The sequence below is a fragment of the Pholcus phalangioides genome, unplaced genomic scaffold (assembly GCF_987345545.1).
Source record: "Pholcus phalangioides strain wild (caught in Gottingen) unplaced genomic scaffold, Ppha-v1.0 ptg000003l_1, whole genome shotgun sequence".
In the NCBI taxonomy this organism is placed as follows: domain Eukaryota; kingdom Metazoa; phylum Arthropoda; class Arachnida; order Araneae; family Pholcidae; genus Pholcus; species Pholcus phalangioides.
Genome location: NW_028301596.1, coordinates 22,823,844 through 22,843,024, shown reverse-complemented (window position 1 = coordinate 22,843,024; position 19,181 = coordinate 22,823,844). Strand labels below are relative to the sequence as shown.

The following is a 19,181-nucleotide window of genomic DNA, read 5'->3' as shown; positions in this document are numbered from 1 at the left end:
CTCGACAATTGCATACTTGTCGGACTATGAACTGTCAAGGACATCTCATCAGTGCCATTTGATGATGATGACTATATTATTCGAAGAAGGTATCAACAAACTAGATATTCTATCTTCATATGAAAAAACAGTAAAGCATGCTGACAGCGTCAAATGGAAATGGGCTATCAAAGAAGAACTAGATTCTCATTATAGAAATAAAACATGGGAAATAGTTCTTCTACCGCGAGGAGTAAAGCCTATAAAAACAAAATGGGTATTCAAGATCAAGAAAACCCCAAATGAATCAACGGAACGCCACAAAGCTAGACTGGACGCGAAGGATTGCTCCCAAAAAAGCTGGTATAGATTACAAGGAGACGTTTTCACCAGTCATCCGATACCAAACCTTAAGAATTCTCATCATTAAACAATTGATCAATTGACCATGTAGATGCTGTTGTTGCATTTTTGGAAGGTCATTTGGAAGAAGAAGACCTCTACATGGAAACTCCTAACGGCCTTGAGGAAGCCACCAAAGAAAGGGGGATTATCATTACCACCTGTAGATGCAGTTTCTCACCTTCTCAAGGGCATATATGGATTAAAACAGTCTGGTAGAGCTTGGTACGACAAGCTAGATACCAACTTGAAAGACATTGGTTTGACTTGTGCCGACTTTGACTGCTGTGTCTACTATAAAATTGATTCTCAAGGCACATTGCTTGTCGCAGTATATGTAGACGATCTTCTCATCTTCTCCAACTAACGAATTAGATCAAAGAAGAGCTCTTCAAGAAATTCGAAGTGAAAGATCTTGGGAAATTGAAGTATTGCTTAGGAATTGAGGACAGAAAGGACCTAGAAGCTGGAACAACGGGACTTAATCAATCAGAATACGTTGAAAGTGTCTTGCGAAGATTTGCCATGCCTGATGCAAAGCCAATGTCAGTACCAATTGATTCAAATCAGAAGCTTTATAAACCGAACATTGGTGATGTCGTAATATCTTCCTGCCCTGTGTTGCAAAGGGAACACGCCCAGATATCGCATACGCAGTTGGACTGCTGTGTCAATTCTGTTCCTGCACAACCAAAGAGCATTGGGTAGCAGCAAAACGTATAATGCGTTATCTAAGAAAAACATCAAAACTGACAGTGAATTACACGCGTGAAGGTAAGCGCGAATTTGTTGGATGCTGTGATGCCCATTTTGCTGGCGATCCTACAGGACGTCTACATCAGGATTCACACTCCTACTTGCTGGAGCTGCTGTCACCTGGCAGAGCAAAAAGCAAATAACCATGTCCAGCTCAACAGTCGAAGCTGAATACATCTCCTTAGCAGCGGCCACAAAAGAGGCCCTATTGTTACGCAAGTTTTTCAAGGAACTTGACACGCCGGAAGCCAACATCCCAATCAAGATCTAATGTGACAATATAAAGGAGCAATCGACGTGACTAAAAACAGCATATTCCATGCTCGAACAAAGCATATTGATGTCACCCACCATGTGTGTAGAGATGCTGTTAAAATCTACAAGATTGAAGTTTTGAAGATTGAAACTGAGCTCACGGTAGCCAATTCATTAACAAAAGATGTACCAAGACCGGAACATGAACTATGCACTTTGAAGATGGGTCTCTAATAATATATATATATATATTTATTTATATTTTTGTCATTGTGAAATCACACAGGGGGAAGTGTTGAAAGAAAATCTAATTTTAAATGATTTCACGTGACGTAGTTATTATGAACGGCTGTCTTGGGAAGTCTATATTGTTTTACGTTCGGTTGGCGACTTTGCGTTGCTGTTTGTTTATCTTCTCGAACGATGTTCGTTTCTTAAATATATCTTCATGTATTAAAATATAATTAAAGTTATTTAGGCTGTCTCCGACTGTAGCTAACTCCTCTCATATTTAACAGTTGTGCCTTTCTTTAATCTAATTATTCCAATTTTAATACTGACTTAGTAATTATTTAAATTATCATAATTTTTATTTGATGAAACACAGGTGAGATGAGGAGAGTCAGTTTTAATGTGTTCATAAGAAATTTTCATTAGGAAATATATTTTATTAGCTTCAAACTTTTGAAAAGTGGGGGAGAAAAGGAGAAATTAATTCGCCCGATGATTGGTTAAAGATCACTCGAGTGACCCGCGACACATTTACTGACCATTTATAAGTGGTTCAAACCCTTCTATAGTGTTGCGGATAATGTCTCTCACAAGCACTCGAGATAGCACAGATTTATTTTACAGAACAGCTATTTACACGTATTCGCAAGCAGCGATTTGATGAAACACGCTAAACAGAGAGCGGCTTCTCTCACATACAAGAGATCTCGTACTGTAAAAACTCAACAAAACTACTTATAGTTCCGACCTCGCGGCGCTACTATAAAGGGAAAAGGAACCAACCAGAACAATCTCTACGATTCTCGTGGGATCTTTGTACTTCTCTTGGCGCTATAACATCACCAAATCATCGGAGCTGTAGCCAGACTTACATAGTTTTCGTAACAATAGGTTGAGCACCCTATACCTATATCAATATCGTTTCAATTGGGAAATTCATTGGCTTATTCTGATTTGTTAAACTAATTACTTCATTATTATTATTATTTTTAATTTGCTTCGTTTTGGTTTTGCAGCTCGGTTCCCGAGTCTCCAAGACAGCCTGAAGACGATCATGGCCGTTGAGATGGAAGTTGTCGTTAGAGAAGAGAAGTAAGGATATTACACGACAACCAGAGATGACAGCTACTGCAGGTCATTTCCCCCGATGGAAATATGAACGAACACAAAAAAAAACCTTATACAAGCTCCCCATGATTGTAAAAAATGAAACTTCTCCGAAAAGACACCACCCGGTAGGGACAATTTTTGCCTGGTACGAAGTTTTCCCCTTGCACGTTACTGGGCACCTCCACCAAGGAAGGGAGTGAATCTGGGTAGTTGTGAGTGACATTATTTAGAAGCCATCCTACTTCCTCGGGGATTTTAGAAGGGGGTTTCTTGGCCTCTTGAGTTCCACGGACCCTCCTCCCCACCCCGTGCCAATAAAATTTAAGCAACGGATCCTTTCAAAGTAATATTCACAGGGCCTATATGACGATGTAAAAACACTGAATTAATAGTTTTTCATCCTAAGTCACGGACTCCTGAAATTTCTTTCGAAGGACCGCTGGTTTAGAACCCCCTGCTTTAGACAGTCTCTCGGGGGTAGCAACCGGTCATTACTCTACTATACTAAAGGGTCCACTTCTCCCGAAGGCCAGTTTTCCGAGAGACAAAAGATGGCCTTCTTAGAGAGATTTTATTGCGTATCAAATTCGATATTTTCATAATTAATGCACGCTATCTCACGATGTTACATCGATATAAAACCAAAGTTTTGTAGACAGGGCCACGCATTTCCACGCGTAGCTACCAAGTTGTTGAATGCTCTTGGTTGATAGACCATGAACACTCAGAAAATCAACAACGAATAAGGCAAATACACGGAAATTATAATTAATATAAATACAGTCGGCCCCCCGTATTCGAGGGGGGGGGGCTATGTTCCGGGGGTGACCGCGAATACGGAAATCCGCGAATAACCGAAACCATAGGTTTTTTTGTACACTGAAGAGCCAAAAAAACTGGTCCACCTGCCTAATATCGTGTAGGGCCCCCGCGAGCCGGCAGAAGTGCCGCACCACGACGTGGCATCGACTCGACTAATGTCTGAAGTAGTGCTGGAGGTAATTGACACCATGAATCCTGCAAGGCTGTCCATAAATCCATAGGAGTAAGAGGGGGTGCAGATCTCTTCTGAACAGCACGTTGCAAGGCATCCCAGATATGTTCAATAATGTTCATGTCTGGGGATTTTGGTGGCCAGCGGAAGTGTCTAAAGTCAGAAGAGTGTTCCTGGAGCAATTCTGGACGTGTGGAGTGTCGCATTGTCCTGCTGAAATTGTCCAAGTCCGTCGGAATGCACAATGGACATGAATGGGTGCAGGTGATCAGACAGGATGCTTACGTATCTGTCAGAGTCGTATCTAGACGTATCAGGGGGGTCCCATATCACGCCAACTGCACACGCCCCATACCATCGCAGAGCCTCCACCAGCTTGAACAGTCCCCCGTTGACATGTAGGGTCCATGGATTCATGAGGTTGTCTCCATACCCGTACACGTCCATCAGCTCTAAGTAATTGAAACCGAGACTCGTCAGACCGGGCAACGTGTTTCCAGTCTTCAACAGTCCAATGTCGGTGTTGTCGGGCCCAGGCGAGGCTTAAAGCTTTGTGTCGTGCAGTCATCAAGGGTACACGAGTGGGCCTTCGGCTCCAAAAGCCCATATCGATGATGTTTTGTTGAATGGTCGCACGCTGACACTTGTTGATGGCCCAGCATTGAAATCTGCAGCAATTTGCGGAAAGGTCGCACGTCTGTCACGTTTAATGATTCTCGTCAGTCATCGTTGGTCCCGTTCTCGCACGATCTTTTTCCGGCCGCTGCGATGTCGTAGATTTAATTTTTTACCGGATTCCCGATATTCACGGTACACTCGTGAAATGGTCGTATGTGAAAATCCAAATTTCACCGCTACCTCGGAGATGCTATGTCCCATCTCTCGTGCGCCTACTATAACACCACGTTCAAACTCACTTAAATCTCGATAACCTGCTATTGTAGCAGCAGTAACCGATCTAACAACTATGCCAGACACATGTTGTGTTATATAGGCGTTGCCGACCGCAGCGCCGTACTCTGATTGGTTGCATATCTCTTTATTTGCATAGGCATGCCTGTACCAGTTTTTTTGCCTCTTCAGTTTATATCTCGTTTATTGAACAGCACGAGAAGAGCAGGGTGACGATGTTAAAGAGGGTGAAGCAATTGCTGGGGATGTTTTCTGAAAGAACATTATGATTTCTGTTTGACGTTTCTTCTTCTTCATATCATCAAGTATGTTGGAGTATGATGACAAGGCTTCTTCTACCAATTTTTCTACATGTGAAGAACGTACCATAGAGGGATATATATCATGAAAATAATCTATTGCTGATTTGAACTTGCGAAGCCCTTCCGCTACGTTACTCATGGTGAACTTGTCTTCCACTTCTTTATCTTGATCTTCTTCATCTGGTACCGCTTAGGAGCAGTCAACTGCATTAATTCCACCTCGGTCAATGCTGAATTGCTCAGTTCCCTGAATTGCTATTAATTAGCGGTTCGACTTCTATATCCATATCATTGAACCCTTGTCCACCCACCTGTTTCGGTAACGTGATAATGTATTTTATAATTCTTTCTCAGTTGGCTTTGTAGAAATGGTTTAGCGCACATTGTGACCAAAGGTTAATTGAATCCGAGGTGACTGTTTTTCTCTCAGGAGCTCTCACGGCTCTAGTGATGACAGTAATGTCATTAGCGAGCCATCCTAATCATGCACAACTCAAATTTTGTAAACAAAACACATGAAATGATGATTTCTGAGCGTTGCAAAAAAAATTTCCCAATAAAGGAAAAAAACCGCGAATACGCAGGGGGGGGGGAGGGTGACTGTATAGTAATTATGTTTCCCGTGTATTTGCCTTACTCGTTGGTGATTTTCTGAGTATGATTAGGCAAAGTTTATCTACTTTCCGAGCCCTGATCAGTCATAAAAACACGCCATAGCGAATAACAGACCTTCATTGGCATAATCCCCCCCCCCAAGCCGAAATTACAGTGTTATTTTGCAGGAAAAAACGTAAATCTCCCCCCCCTCCAGAAGAAAGAATTATGAACCCACCCCCCCCCCCGAGAAAATTCTGCGTACGCCAATGCAGACCTAACAGCATTTAAATTACGCTCATAATAAAGATATCCATTCGTCCCCATTTCCGTCTGTAGCAGAGAGAGAGATGGAAATCACGCATGAATAAGAATTACACAAATGCACAGTTAGGGTCCGCAATAACTGATTCCGATACAACTCTGGAGGCGAAATGTTAGTGAATGACGATATATACACTATTATAGTCATGAGTCTGTGTTCACTTCGGAGATATTTTCTCTCGAATTTCTAGAAAAAATACTAGACGAATCGTTCTGAACGTTTTGGTAACATATACTCACAATTTACAGTGAAAATTTAGTGGCGTGTGCATTCAGGAAACCAACAAACAATTAAATAAGAAAAAAATGTTTTTGATCAACCCTGTGTCAGAGGAAGTTGCAAATAATTTATAACTTTCACAAAATACTTTATCTACTATTATAATTGTTTGTGTGCATTTTTGAAGAAAATTTCACGTATTTTGTCACAAAAATATAAATGTTTCATCTAAAAATTCTTTGCTTTCAACAAATGAACTTTCCAATCAAATTATACGAAACTTACAGCGAACGTAAAAATTGCATGTTATACTGACATTATCAATGAAATCATTTGATATTTCCTGAGACGTGATCATTTCAAGTAAATAGTTTTCAAACACGCATGCGCAAGAAATATCAATTTTATCTGTATACTAGTTGTAATACCCGGCGCTCTGCCCGGGTTTTCTTCAATGAGGCTGTTTGCATCACGTGATATCTCCCTGCAAGAAATAAGAATAAGTTTGTTAGATAAATTAATCTATAATTTTAGATCGATCATCGCCAAATTTTGCATATATATATACCGAATGGGACCCGACTTGAACGATAGGCTACTTTAAAATTTCGTCAGAGCAGGGCAAATGCCCCAAACGGGCAAAAAACTGTCGGGCAACAATGGTTTTTGGGCCTCAACAATCACTTTCCGAACGTTTACTTTGGTTACCGTGGTTCCCTAGCAATGCATTTCAGACGTGTATATGCCTTTACAATGGTTTGTTACTTCTCTAATCCTGTTACTATATGAATAATAATTTATGCCTTTATAATGCTTTGACACATTTTCAATACTCTCAGTAATGAGGCTTTTTGAATAGACGTCATAATCATCATCACTTTGAGGGTCAGGAAAAGGGTGATCCTCATAGAAATCAGTGTTAAAATTGCCGATTTTACTGTAGAAATGCGAAAATTTGGTGGTGTTTTCTGTCACATCAATAATTTTAAAAATTGTATTAAATACTCGAGTTTTGAAATATTGAGTTCGCTTAGAGATATACGAAGTCCAGGAGATTAAATATGAAGTAATTAGCCGGACCTACTTTTGAGAAGGATATCCAGGCAATAACATTAATTTCAACTTTTTATTTATATCTTCTCAAGCATGAAAATTAATGTCTCCGTATTGTCTTTTTATATTTAACTGCATAAATTGATATAGTTTAGGTTGTTATAAAATCAATTATACAAATACAACGCCACAACAGGCAAAATGCCCAACGAGGTGGCTGATAAAAAGATGCCCATAAAAGGGGTCCGTAAAGTATATCGAAGAAATTCCACAGCTTTAATTAAGCATTTTTGGAAGCAGAAACAGGCAGAAATAGATAACTCGAAATTCGAGAGGGGGATCGAAATACTTGGCGCCCCTTAAAAAAGTAAAAAAAAATATTCGTTTCTATGTTTCTTTAAATCTAAATTTGTTTATTTCATGAAGTCGCGCTGGAAGTCGCCATATTGGTTAACTTAGACACGGTTTGCATGTCCCTCAAAGAAAAAGGGAGATATCACGTGATCCAAAAACCCTCATTAAAGAAAACCCCGGCGGCGCCGGGTATTATAGCTAGTTTTCTATAATTTCATTGCAAGCTGCACACAGCATATATGGTCTACAAGATTTTCATATCTTGTAAAAATTACAGTTGAATATCATGAAAATTCAGAAAGAGATATTGGCGATATCGTGATCACACACACACAGTAATTTAAGTTACTGGCTGAGAGTAGCTGTATGATAAGGGATTTTCCACAAATCGATATTTATTATTTTCTGCCATTTGATTATTTACTTCGGTTTTTTTCATTTTGATATCATGTACGTGTTATGCTGAAGCACTTCTCTTATTTAGTATGATACGCGTCTTCTCTCATTTCCATAATGCCCTTGGCTTATTCTCAAAATAATCAAATGACAGAAAATACAGTGGAACTTCGGTTAAAGAGCTTAATTTGTTCCGTCATCGTACTCGTTATTCGAATCGAATTTCTTCATAGGAAATAATGGAAGCTCGGATAATTCGTTCCACAATTATTCATTAACATAAAAATGATTAATAAAAACGGCATTCAATCAATAATTAAACACAATAGTATTAATACATAATATAATAAAATAACCATAATATAAAAATAAACATAATAGCCGTAATTAAATATACAATGCGATAACGTTTACAAATTAACTTACTCTAAACGACGAGAGAGAGTAGGAATATCGTTTAGGACGATTTATGGACTCGCTGTTGTTTGCAAACTTATTCTTTTTACATGACTTTCAAAGAAGAGCCTTATCCGATGACACTTGCTTTTTGCTAATTTTTTTATGATTTCTGGGAAGTGGAAAATTGCAGTGTTCGTTGGACAGATTCATTGCTCGCACACTGTCGCAACTTTATTTGGGTGGTTCCTTTCTATAGAGGGTTTTGTACAGATTCCCACATTCTACACATCTCTCTCTAATCACTTCATCTACCTTAAACACTTCTAGACATTTTTCACTACTAGCTCTTGAATGTCATCCATCAGCTCAGTTGTGATAACGTGAAAATAAATAAACAAAGCGCAGTCAAACTTTGTTCCAAATTTTTGCTCATTATGCGAATTGCTTGTTAATTGAAGTTCCACTGCAATCGAAAATAAATTTGTGGAAAATCCCTTTTTTCACCCAGCTACTTTCAGTGAGTAACTTAAGTTACTTTTTATATATATTTTTGTGAAAATATGAGCAATTTTTACAAAAATGCACGCAAAGAATTGACGTAAATGATCAAATATTTTGTGAAAGGAACAAATTATCTGCAGCTTTTCCTGTGTGTGTGTGATACAGGGTTGATCAAAAAAACATTTTCTCATCTAATTTTTTGGTTTTTCTCCTAAACGTACTCGTGGCTAAATTTTTGCTGGAAATTGTAAAATCACAAAAGCACAGAGTTCGTGGCCGAAATTTCAAAACGATTCGTCCAGTAATTCGAGAAAATTTCAGAACTCCAAAAAGGTCACAGACTTTTGTATGGTTAGCAAAGTCAACGAATACGTGATCCAGTTCCACGTAAGTTATTCGTAGTTATCCGAGGAAAATTTTTGCGAACGAGGGAAAACACTTCATAGTTGGCATCTCTGGGATGACAGTTAGATTCTTCTTTTTTTTTAAATCTTGACCTGGCAGAACGCTGTTTTATGCTGCTTTTCTTTCGCTCCTGCTGAAGGTTCCTCAAAGACGAGCCCGAAAGACTGGAGAACGCACTGCGAAGATGTAAAAAACTTACGGGCACCTTGGTGACTCTCAAAAGGTAAGATGCTTGTGAATAGTATCTTTCTCAAACACACCTTCTTCTAATCAATTAATACTTCTGTGGCTTGAAAAAACGTTTCTTCCTCGAGTATACAAAAAACAGTTTTGTTTTGCTTTTTTTAAACTTCAGAGTAAACGATTTGAATCCAGGGTATTTTGGAAATTCAAGTGAAAACGCTGCAGAAACGGACGCGAGAAAAAAACCTTCGATATGTTTCGTGAATTCGCCTTCAGAAAATAACTACCAGTGATAATGATATGATAATGATTATTAAATAATTTAAAAAATTAGCCCGAGATGGATATTTTGCTAGGGCTTTTTTTTTCTTCCTCTCTGTCTCTCTTCTCCTTCACAGACTGGCATCGGTGCAAGAGCAAAGGCATCATACTGTTGGCCATCATCTACCCGAGAAGTCGCATTCCGCCGAAGGTCCTTATTCGGACGGAGAAGTCCATTCCGCCAAAGTCAGTATCAAATATATGATTGTTTTTTTGTTTCTTTTCTTTTGCCTTTGTTCTAGGATCTGTAATTCCGGTGGGGGGTTGGTTTCACGATGCGTTCATTCGTGGTGGAGCAAAAAATTCTTTTCATTCTGTGATCTTTCGAGAGATGAGCATTTTCAATTTTCGACGAACCTGAAGAATTCGGGGGGGAACCTTCACACCAAGGAAATGAGCCCGAATCGACAAAACTTTTTTTTACACTCGCATCATATGTGTGGCGTAAGTGCGAGGATTTTAAGCTTTCACTGCGGCCTCACTGGTATGAGATATTTTTGCCCAACATTTTTTTTAAAGATCTGAAGAGGGATTATAGTTACTTTGATCCCCCTCCCCCTATGTTGTGCAGGTTGAACCGCCTCCTAATAACTAGAATTAACAAATCTGTGAATTCTATTTCAGTTTTGGGAGCGATACAGCTCTAGTCTATCACCTCGGTATGCTTCTTCTTTGTGATGTAAGTTTCATTCCAACTACATTGTTATTTGTATTACTACGCATTATTTGTAACGATCAAACAGTTTATGACAAAAGATGAAGAAGATAAAGACTTGAATACGCGTGGAAGGCAACATTAAGTTAACCATCTCACAAAATTACGTGTAGGAGACCGGGGGTGGTTGTCACATTTTTTACATTTCAATTAATTTCGGATATGTAATTCAAACCAATCCAAATGTTTGATATATCTACATCACGTCTGAACAACCGACATGTACTAGAGAGCTTTTTTGCGAATACAAAAATACCACTCTTCTATGACATATGATTTTTAAAAATTTATTGTCGAGTGTGACAACCAACCCCATTTACGGGGCAGGTTGTCACAGACCATGGGGTACGTTGTCTCACAACATTAATTAGGTATTCATTCATTATAAAACATTGAAAATGGTAGAACTAAATAAACTTTATAAAATCGATCATGAATTCCCTTGTGTTTAACTCTATTTTATTATCGATCTGCCCATCAAAATGGAAAAAAAAGTTGAAATATTTGATTACTTATGTTTGCATAAGTTTTTTCGATGTATTCCACTTCTCTTATTTGTTACACTCGAAAATTATGAATGTTGATAACGTAATTGAACTTCAATTTGTTTGAATTTTACTTATGGCCGCTTTTGAACAGTAATTTTTTCTATTGTGACAAGCGTTGCTACTTGTACACAGTGGAATCTTGATAGAAAATGTTGGAAGGGGGGGGGGGTATCGCACCGTACAGACTGAAATAAAAGTTTCCAAATTGTTGAGAATTTTTATTAATACAGTACTCATATACAACATTTTGAATAAATAAATTCAATGAGCTCCAAAACAAAAGAATGCTCGGGTCCCCGTGCTCCCTCCCCCCACCCCCGACTCACTTTTGGAATTGACACCGAGTCGGGCATATGCCAGATTACCATCTGAAATTGCAATTTCTCAGGCTGCATTGAAATAAAAAGTTGATGAATTCACTATATAATAAACTACTATTTCTTCATTATACATGATTTTTGAAATAAATCAGCCAAGTGAAGGCAAACTAACACGCTGTAATTCTCTTAGCGGTAAGTTGTCACATGATACAACTAATCCCGTTTCGTCTGGGACAACTAGGCCCCCAGATTCACGTGGCTAAAAAACATAATCCAAAAAACAATTTTTTCGTTAACAAAGAAGTTTTCAACTATGCAATTATACAATAGACATACTCGATAAAATCGATTAATAATAGGCATACCATCGAAATAACAAAAACTGAGACGATGAAAAATTACTAACACAGTTAAAATTCAGAAAAATCTTCTTAAAAATTTACGAAAGTGTGCGAAAAGCAGATGAATACTAAGAAGAGTCTTTTAACAGATGAACAAACTGCACCATTATGGACACCATCTATGCTTCGAGAAATAACGCGTGTGACAACCAACCTACCCGCGTGGCGAAAAACCCCGGTCTCCACAGCGTGAGTTTACACGTTAATCGCAGCACGTAAATAAGACCGAAACATTCTTACGGAGAAATAAATTGCCCTGGAGTTAAACAATTTTCTTTAGTTTCGAGATGGAGAAAAAAATAGTTTATTTTTTACATCTAATTATATCGATTTAATCGCTACGATTATCGAATTAATTAACAACGATTAAAAATGCATTTAAGAAGTGGAGAAACAACTTTGTTAAAAGAGAACAATGAAAGAGTTCGTCTTTTCTTTGAAAAGAATAAAAATGATTTTAATTATCCGTCCATACACTTTTCGCATTCGATCCTCAGTAAGGACTGACAACTCGTGAGTTTCGATGACACCATTGAGAGGCGGTTCAGCCCCTTGGGAACGGGTTGCGTTGCCCTTTATTTAGTTATTGTGCCAGTTTGCTAACTGAGAGATAGTGAAATTACGACCTTTGATAGGCGATTCCATTCAAGTAGTATCTGGAACGCACTTATATATACAGAAAAGGGTCTATTTGGGTGCACCAAATAATGTATATTAATGTGTATTCTTTTGTGACTTTACACAAAACATGGGTTCGTCAATGCTTCGCGGATAGAATGGAATTTATATACTGATCGCCTGTGGAAACAAAAAAATAATAATAAGTTTTTGAGGAGATGTGTATAAATCAGATGTATAAAGTTGATGGAGGATTGCAAATTGTAATCGACACCTATGAATATTTGATCTGGCTCCCGGAATATATTCCTTCTAGCGTAAGGACTTGGATATCGATTGATACATGAACACTGATCTCAACACAAAATCCAATAAGTCCTCGTGTCGACAACCCATTATCTCCACTATACACACAGATTAATACAGTGTCCCATAAATTCGTAATTAGTTTAAAAAAATTCATAAATTTAGCAAAATTGAAGGAATTGGCCTATTTTGAATGCGGTTTACAAAAAAAATTTATTCTCATGAAATGGGATTTCTTTCGGTATACAAAAAAGTTCACATTTTTGTTGATAGATGGCGCTGAACGTACGAAAATCAGACAACCTGATAACCTGAACCTGATCATAACCTGATTATAAACCTGAAACTTTCTTCAATCTCTTCTATGAAATACGATAAGAACGATAAAAAGAAATACGATAAACATACGAAATGTTCTGGGATAAATCGAGAAGCTATCCATACTTAGAATAAGACAACCATAAATACATTATGGGCATTGTATAGTATTTTATCATGTGTATATATTGTTTATAATTTTAGTTTTTAATTGAGTTACTGTATTTTTAGAAATATATGACATCCATACTTGTTACGGGCATCTTTTTCTCAGCCACCTCGTTGGGCATTTTGCCTGTTGTGGCGTTGTATTTGTATCCCAAACGTTCGTAAAGCTTCCGCAGGCGACTGAGGTAAAACATCACCAACTAGTGTCTCATCCACCAACATCACAATGAAAACCTTGTGTCAGCCCCACCAGTAACCAGAAAATTCAGAAATCGTACACCCTGCATTTTATAGGACACTGATTTGCACATGTCCAGTGATTCGCTTCCCTGCAATACCCTCTATTGACAAAAATTTGAACTAAATTTTTTTCTGTACCAAAAAAAAATCCCCTTTGTGAGGGAGTAACCTTTTTCGCAAACCGCATTCAAATATATTAACTGCTTCAATATTTATGAATTTTTGTAACTATTTACGAATTTATGGGACACCCTGTACATCCGTTATTCCCAACGTGGGCGTTAACGCCTCCATGGGGGCGATGGAAAGTTTCAGGGGGCGGTATAAGCTATGGGTATAACATAGGATCCTATGGACGAGATTGCATTGGGAGCGATGGGAGAAAAAAAATTTTTAAAGAAGGTGGAGATGGGACAAAAAAGGTTGGGGAAAAAGCTACATCATTCTCTAACTTTTTACTCCAAAGATAAGCATGAGATTCCTGAAAACGAAGGAGCTTCTTAAAAAGAATACTGATAACATTTTTTTTTTTTTTCTGGATTGCATTTACAGTAATTTTTCTCCTCAGTATATGCATCCTTATTTTTCTATGGACTAGCGCTAAAGCACCTCTGGTGTTCAGTTATTGTATTGTGTCGTTACTGCTCACACTTCACGTAGAGCAAAGAAGAATTTTATTTTTTGCAAAAACTTTTGTTTGGTTTTTCTCAACAATGCTTTGTTGCTGTTCGATGAAAATGCTTTCCTACTTGAAAACTTCACCCGTAATCATTTCCATCAATCCTCAATATTACGATGTTTATTGCTTTTGAGAAGATTGGCATTGATTCTTTAAGGTAAAATGATGACGCAACCGGTTCCTATATCTCTTTCTTTCTCATCTCTTGTTTCGGAGACACGTTGTTTTTTTCTCTTTTAGACAAAAAAAACTGAAACGTGGAAATAACATTCAGTCCACGTTCCCTTTTATGCAGGGATTATTTTCCGAGATCACTAATTATTCATTAACTATTTTATAAGGAAGGTATCAAAAATTTTGCTTGTCGCTGATCGAAACCTTTTCTTTCAATATTCAAGAGGAAATTAATTTTTTTTCTGCTCCTATTCTCCAAATACCACACGTTGTTGCATTGAATAATTTTTCTCTCGTAGGCATCTACAAATGCAAGAAAAAAACCACGATTAAAATGAAAAATTAAAAATTAAAGCATAAAGTATCAAAAACATTGGAGCCAACAATTCTCAGAAGAGTTTTTTTCCGACAGAAATTGGTAGCTAGCAAAAAAAAAATTTCGTTCTTTAAGCTCTAAAACTAACGTTTTTCCCCAAAGTTACGCGGATCGGAAAGGTTTCCCTGGACGTTGTCTCTATCTTTTGCGTGTTTTCTTGCATCTTCGTTATGCTATGCCATGGATTTGGTGTTTCTATGGTCATGTTTCCAATTTCCGCGGGTCTCTCCATTACATTTTACGAATAGAATGGAAACCGATGGTAAAAGCTCGGGGATGCTTTTTTGTAAGCTCTTCCATTTCCTTATATTAATCGAGCAATACTTGTGTCTAACATGTCTTTGTACACCCATTAAAGAAATGTCACGACGACATTTTCAATGTGCACGAAACGTTTCTTTCATTTTTTTTTTCGACCCCTCTGTTTTCGTAATGATGAATTTTACGCGAGAAGTCTCTCTCTCATAATACGATTGGTATTTTTAAATAGTCGCGAGACGACGTCTCGTCCCGCTGTCATCGACTGTAAGGACATCGGAGGATATGGTTACCAGACAACTTTTCGTGTAATGGAGAAGATCTTTTGCTTTTCATCACTTTTTTTTGATGAATTTTAATATATCTTTTTTTTTTCTCGAGCGAAATATGCAATAATTTTTATTTTTTGTTTTGAAAAAAGAAAAAAAAAATTTTTTGAGAAATTTTGTGAGATTTTTTGTGGCTGGTCATTTTTTAAAGCCTAACAAATGACATGATGAACGTGTTTTTGAAACTTGTTTTTTTTTCTCTCTCTTCTTCCTGTTGTTGAATCTTTAATTTTTGTCATTGCACCGGCGTTAGTCAAGCAGACAGGGCTGGAAGCGGAGTTCAAACTTCAAAGAGAAGATAGAGTAATTATCTACTTCCTTTGTTTTGTTTTTTTTTTTCGCTCTGAATTTTGATGAATGTGTTTTCACATACTTTGGAAATAGCTTTTATATAACTGATCTGTCATTATTCTTCCCCACTCCCATCTTTCCCAACACCACACCCCAAAAATCCCTCGAACCTTTTCTTAATCCCTTCGAGATCAATTCCCGATCAGAAGTCAAAACTTGTTTTTTGTTTCTCCCCCGCCATCATTTTTGATTTAGAGACGATGTATTGGTTCTTTTGATCGTCTTTAGTCCCTCCCTCTTTTCTTTTCTTTTTTTTTTTCCTTTTTTGCCCGTTCGAGACGGGGAAGAATTTGCATGAATCGTGGACACTTTGCCGATATCGAAGAATACACTAAAAATTAAAGCGTACCACGAATACTCTTTTAGAAATGATCATAAATGGTCGATGGAACATCGCATGACTGTGCACAAACGCGCTCTTTTTGCTCGTTGCTGCTTTTTCTCTTTTATTTTCTTCATTTAGAATAATTTTCTGCGCATGCGATTGAAATTCCTCGAAGAATGTCATTTCGGGTGATCGTGTTCTTGATACTGATACGCTCAGACGGCGATTCTCGTTGCGGTCAGTCTTTAGAACCCCCGCGCGCGCGCGTGTGTGTGCATGTGTATGTGCAAATACATACATAGAATTTTTTTCGATTGATTTTCCAACCCTTTCTTTTCCCCGATACGTTTCACATTGGCGGTGCACACGCGCGTACTGTGTAAGTAGACTGAGGTAGTTGGCGAAGTGCCCGAGAAGATCGCCGCATGGAGAATGGCACTTGTAAAAAGTAAGCGTGTCCACACCCGTCTTCCCAATCGTTTTGCACGCTGCTACCGCCGCTACAAAGCATGCGTTAAATATATTATCTGTGCATTATATAATTATATCTATACGTATATAATATGACATTTGAAATATAACGTACATTTCTATATAGATTATTCTCTCTTAAAAGAAAGAAATTTTTTTTAATTGCACCAATTGTCAATATTTATAGTGTGTTTTAGTCTTTTTTTTTCCACCGAGATATATATTGTGAAAAAAATTATCATCATTAATAGATTTTTTTTTGACAAACAAATAGTTAGATCGGTGTTACTTTTTTGCCCCTAATGCAGCATGTGGAGAGGTTATTCCACTCTAGGATGGGCTGATCAGGTTTGTTTTTGCAAAACTCGTTACTTAAAAACAAAATGTCATTCATTATTTGCATAAAATTCAGCTCTTATAGGCTAAAATTATTTGATTTTTTAAAGTCATTTTAGATGTTATACTACATAGTGTTTGTGACCGTAGTTGATTTTTTTGTTTTTTGAAGCGATTCGTGTGGTCGCGTCGTTTTTTTTTTTTTGTGTCTTTACGTCCTTCCGCTCACCTGTCAAGCAAATAAGAAAGGCGTACGTGAAAGTTATACAAACAATTAATTTAAAAAATATTATACTTAACAGTTTTTCCTATTTGTGCAGTTTTTCTTCGTCATCGCGCCAAAAAAGGAATAGCTTAAATTTTATTCCTACTCCCCATGCATACACGTAACATTTCATATTCAGTCACAGGCAACTCGTATTGAATAAACCATGAAATCCAAAAAATGCGTGTATAGCGTCATTTTTGAATGCCTCCTCACGCGAGCAACAACAGAATCGAATTAACGCACGAAAATACCCAAGTTTTCGCATAGACTATGAAATTTAGTTGATTTATTACATAGCCGTCGACTTACCATATTGAGATGACATAAATATGTGCCATAACCACGCGCTTCGTCTCATTTTAGGACATTACATTATTATTCTATTTAAATTTCGCTCAAATCTTAAGCAAATATGCTAATATATTAAAGAACGCGGTGACATAAGCCTGTATTTATTTTCCAATTATTAGAAAACGCCGACGAGTAATAATCAGTCTTTGTTTGCTCGACTGCTGAGGAAGCGATTGTTTTTCTCGTGCAATGCCGATTGATCATGATCCAAAAGAATGTCGATACCACTTCTGGCTTTTTTTAATTTTCCCCCTCGCACCAGAACTTTCGACAAGGCTTACAGACGTTTATTTTTATGAACGTCATCGTCCATCTTTTTCGCCTCTTTTCTGTTGAGGTAGTGACTTTGTAACGTGACGAAAAATATTTATTGTTGTTTCAAAGACCAACCTTAATCAGGTCTTATGACCTGCAAGGAAAACAACACCATTCTCTTCGAATAAATGATTTTTATATAGATCATCGCAAACTCCAGCCCGCGGGCCGAATTCAGCACGCCAAAGGGATTCATCCGTATCAATACACGCAACATGATAAATGTCTTCAGAAAAAAATTCGGGAAATAAATATTCATACGGGATATAACCAAAAAATTGTCAAATGCCAGAAAAAGTTGTCAAAGGCAAGCAAAGTTACGAGCTACAGTCAAAAAAATTACCCACAAGTAAGCAAAGTGGCCAATGACAGCCAAAAAAATTTTCAAAGGCAAGTAAAGTTTCCATCTATCGCTAAAATGTCTGGAAAATCACCGATGGCAGGAAATAAAAAGTTACCGGAACTCACAATGTGTAAAAAATTCACCAAAAGAACGCTCGTTTCACAAATACGGGATGAATATAATCATATGACGATATAAATTATGTAAGAGTCACAATATTATCATCATCATGAAATTTATAAGTTGTGGAAGCAATCTCAATTCTTGGTCGAAAATTCAAGGAAGTCAAGTTGAAAATGCGGAAAAAAAAACAGGGCATTTATATAAAGTTGGGATGGCCACAATTATAGAAATGACCCGTGAAATACGGGGTCATTTTGGTCGCCAAATATATATTTAAGTTTCTAGCCCGCGGACTGAAATTTAGTCGTCCCGATGTGGATAGACAATCGAAAGCTCGTTGAATCGTCTTACGGAGCGTGAGATTATAGTGAATAACTATATACTTTAGTTGTGATGTTGCGTTGCCTAAAGAACTATTGAATGAGCTTTCTCAACGTTTTCAGCCTTGAAATTATGTCGAATAACGAACGGCGTGATCATTCAACAACGACGGTGGATATTATAAGTAAACATTTAGTAGTTTATTCGAGTTTTTGCGACGCTGCTTTGTTTTGTTGCGGCTTCTTCTTTTGATGTTTTTTTTCTTTTATCTCGGATTTATCTCTTTTTCTTTTTTTACACTCATTTCCATTTTTTACGGGACTTTTAAAAAAATGTTTTTTCTTCCTTCTGGTTTGGGTAACGCCTGTCGCAAACTTTGGTGTGTAGTGCGGTGAATTTTGTTATACATGATTTTTCCCATCGCTCACCAATTTTCGCATTACGAGGTCTAGAGTCAAAGAGAACTGGTGTTACTCAAAAGCTAATTATACCAAACATGATCTGTTTTGAAATGGTCTTCATTGACTTGTAAGAAGTTCACCCATCATCACATGTAATCCTTCGGAGATAAGCTGGAACCCGTCTTGTGACATCTCTTGAATTTCTTGCCGTGCCGAAAATTTAACGCGATAAAACATCAAATGTGTTCTTTTTTTTTTTTTTTAATTGATCATAAATCCGGTTCTATCGCCACGGGCAATTTACTACCAAGTGAAGTGCGAGCACCGAACAGTCTGTCTGGGTATCTAGATTTTGATTTTCTAGTGCTGCCATCTAGATTTCAAACTATGAGTGAAGTGCGATGATTGAATATTTGTGCAGTCGTCGTATTTGTT

At 37.6% G+C, this 19,181-nt stretch overlaps 1 protein-coding gene across 3 annotated transcripts in view; it reads left to right on the top strand.

Moving 5' to 3' along the window:
• Nucleotides 1–19,181, top strand: part of LOC149088313 (uncharacterized) — a 148,652-nt gene that overhangs the window by 108,571 nt on the left and 20,900 nt on the right. For 2 of the 3 annotated variants that reach the window (XM_089246825.1, XM_089246817.1), the window contains 5 exons: nt 2,640–2,715; nt 9,324–9,410; nt 9,769–9,877; nt 15,395–15,444; nt 16,597–16,636. In XM_089246825.1, coding sequence (XP_089102951.1) covers nt 2,640–2,715; nt 9,324–9,410; nt 9,769–9,877; nt 15,395–15,444; nt 16,597–16,636 — 362 coding nt within the window. The remainder of the gene's footprint in view (nt 1–2,639; nt 2,716–9,323; nt 9,411–9,768; nt 9,878–15,394; nt 15,445–16,596; nt 16,637–19,181) is intronic. The other variant, XM_089246810.1, reaches the window with a different exon arrangement.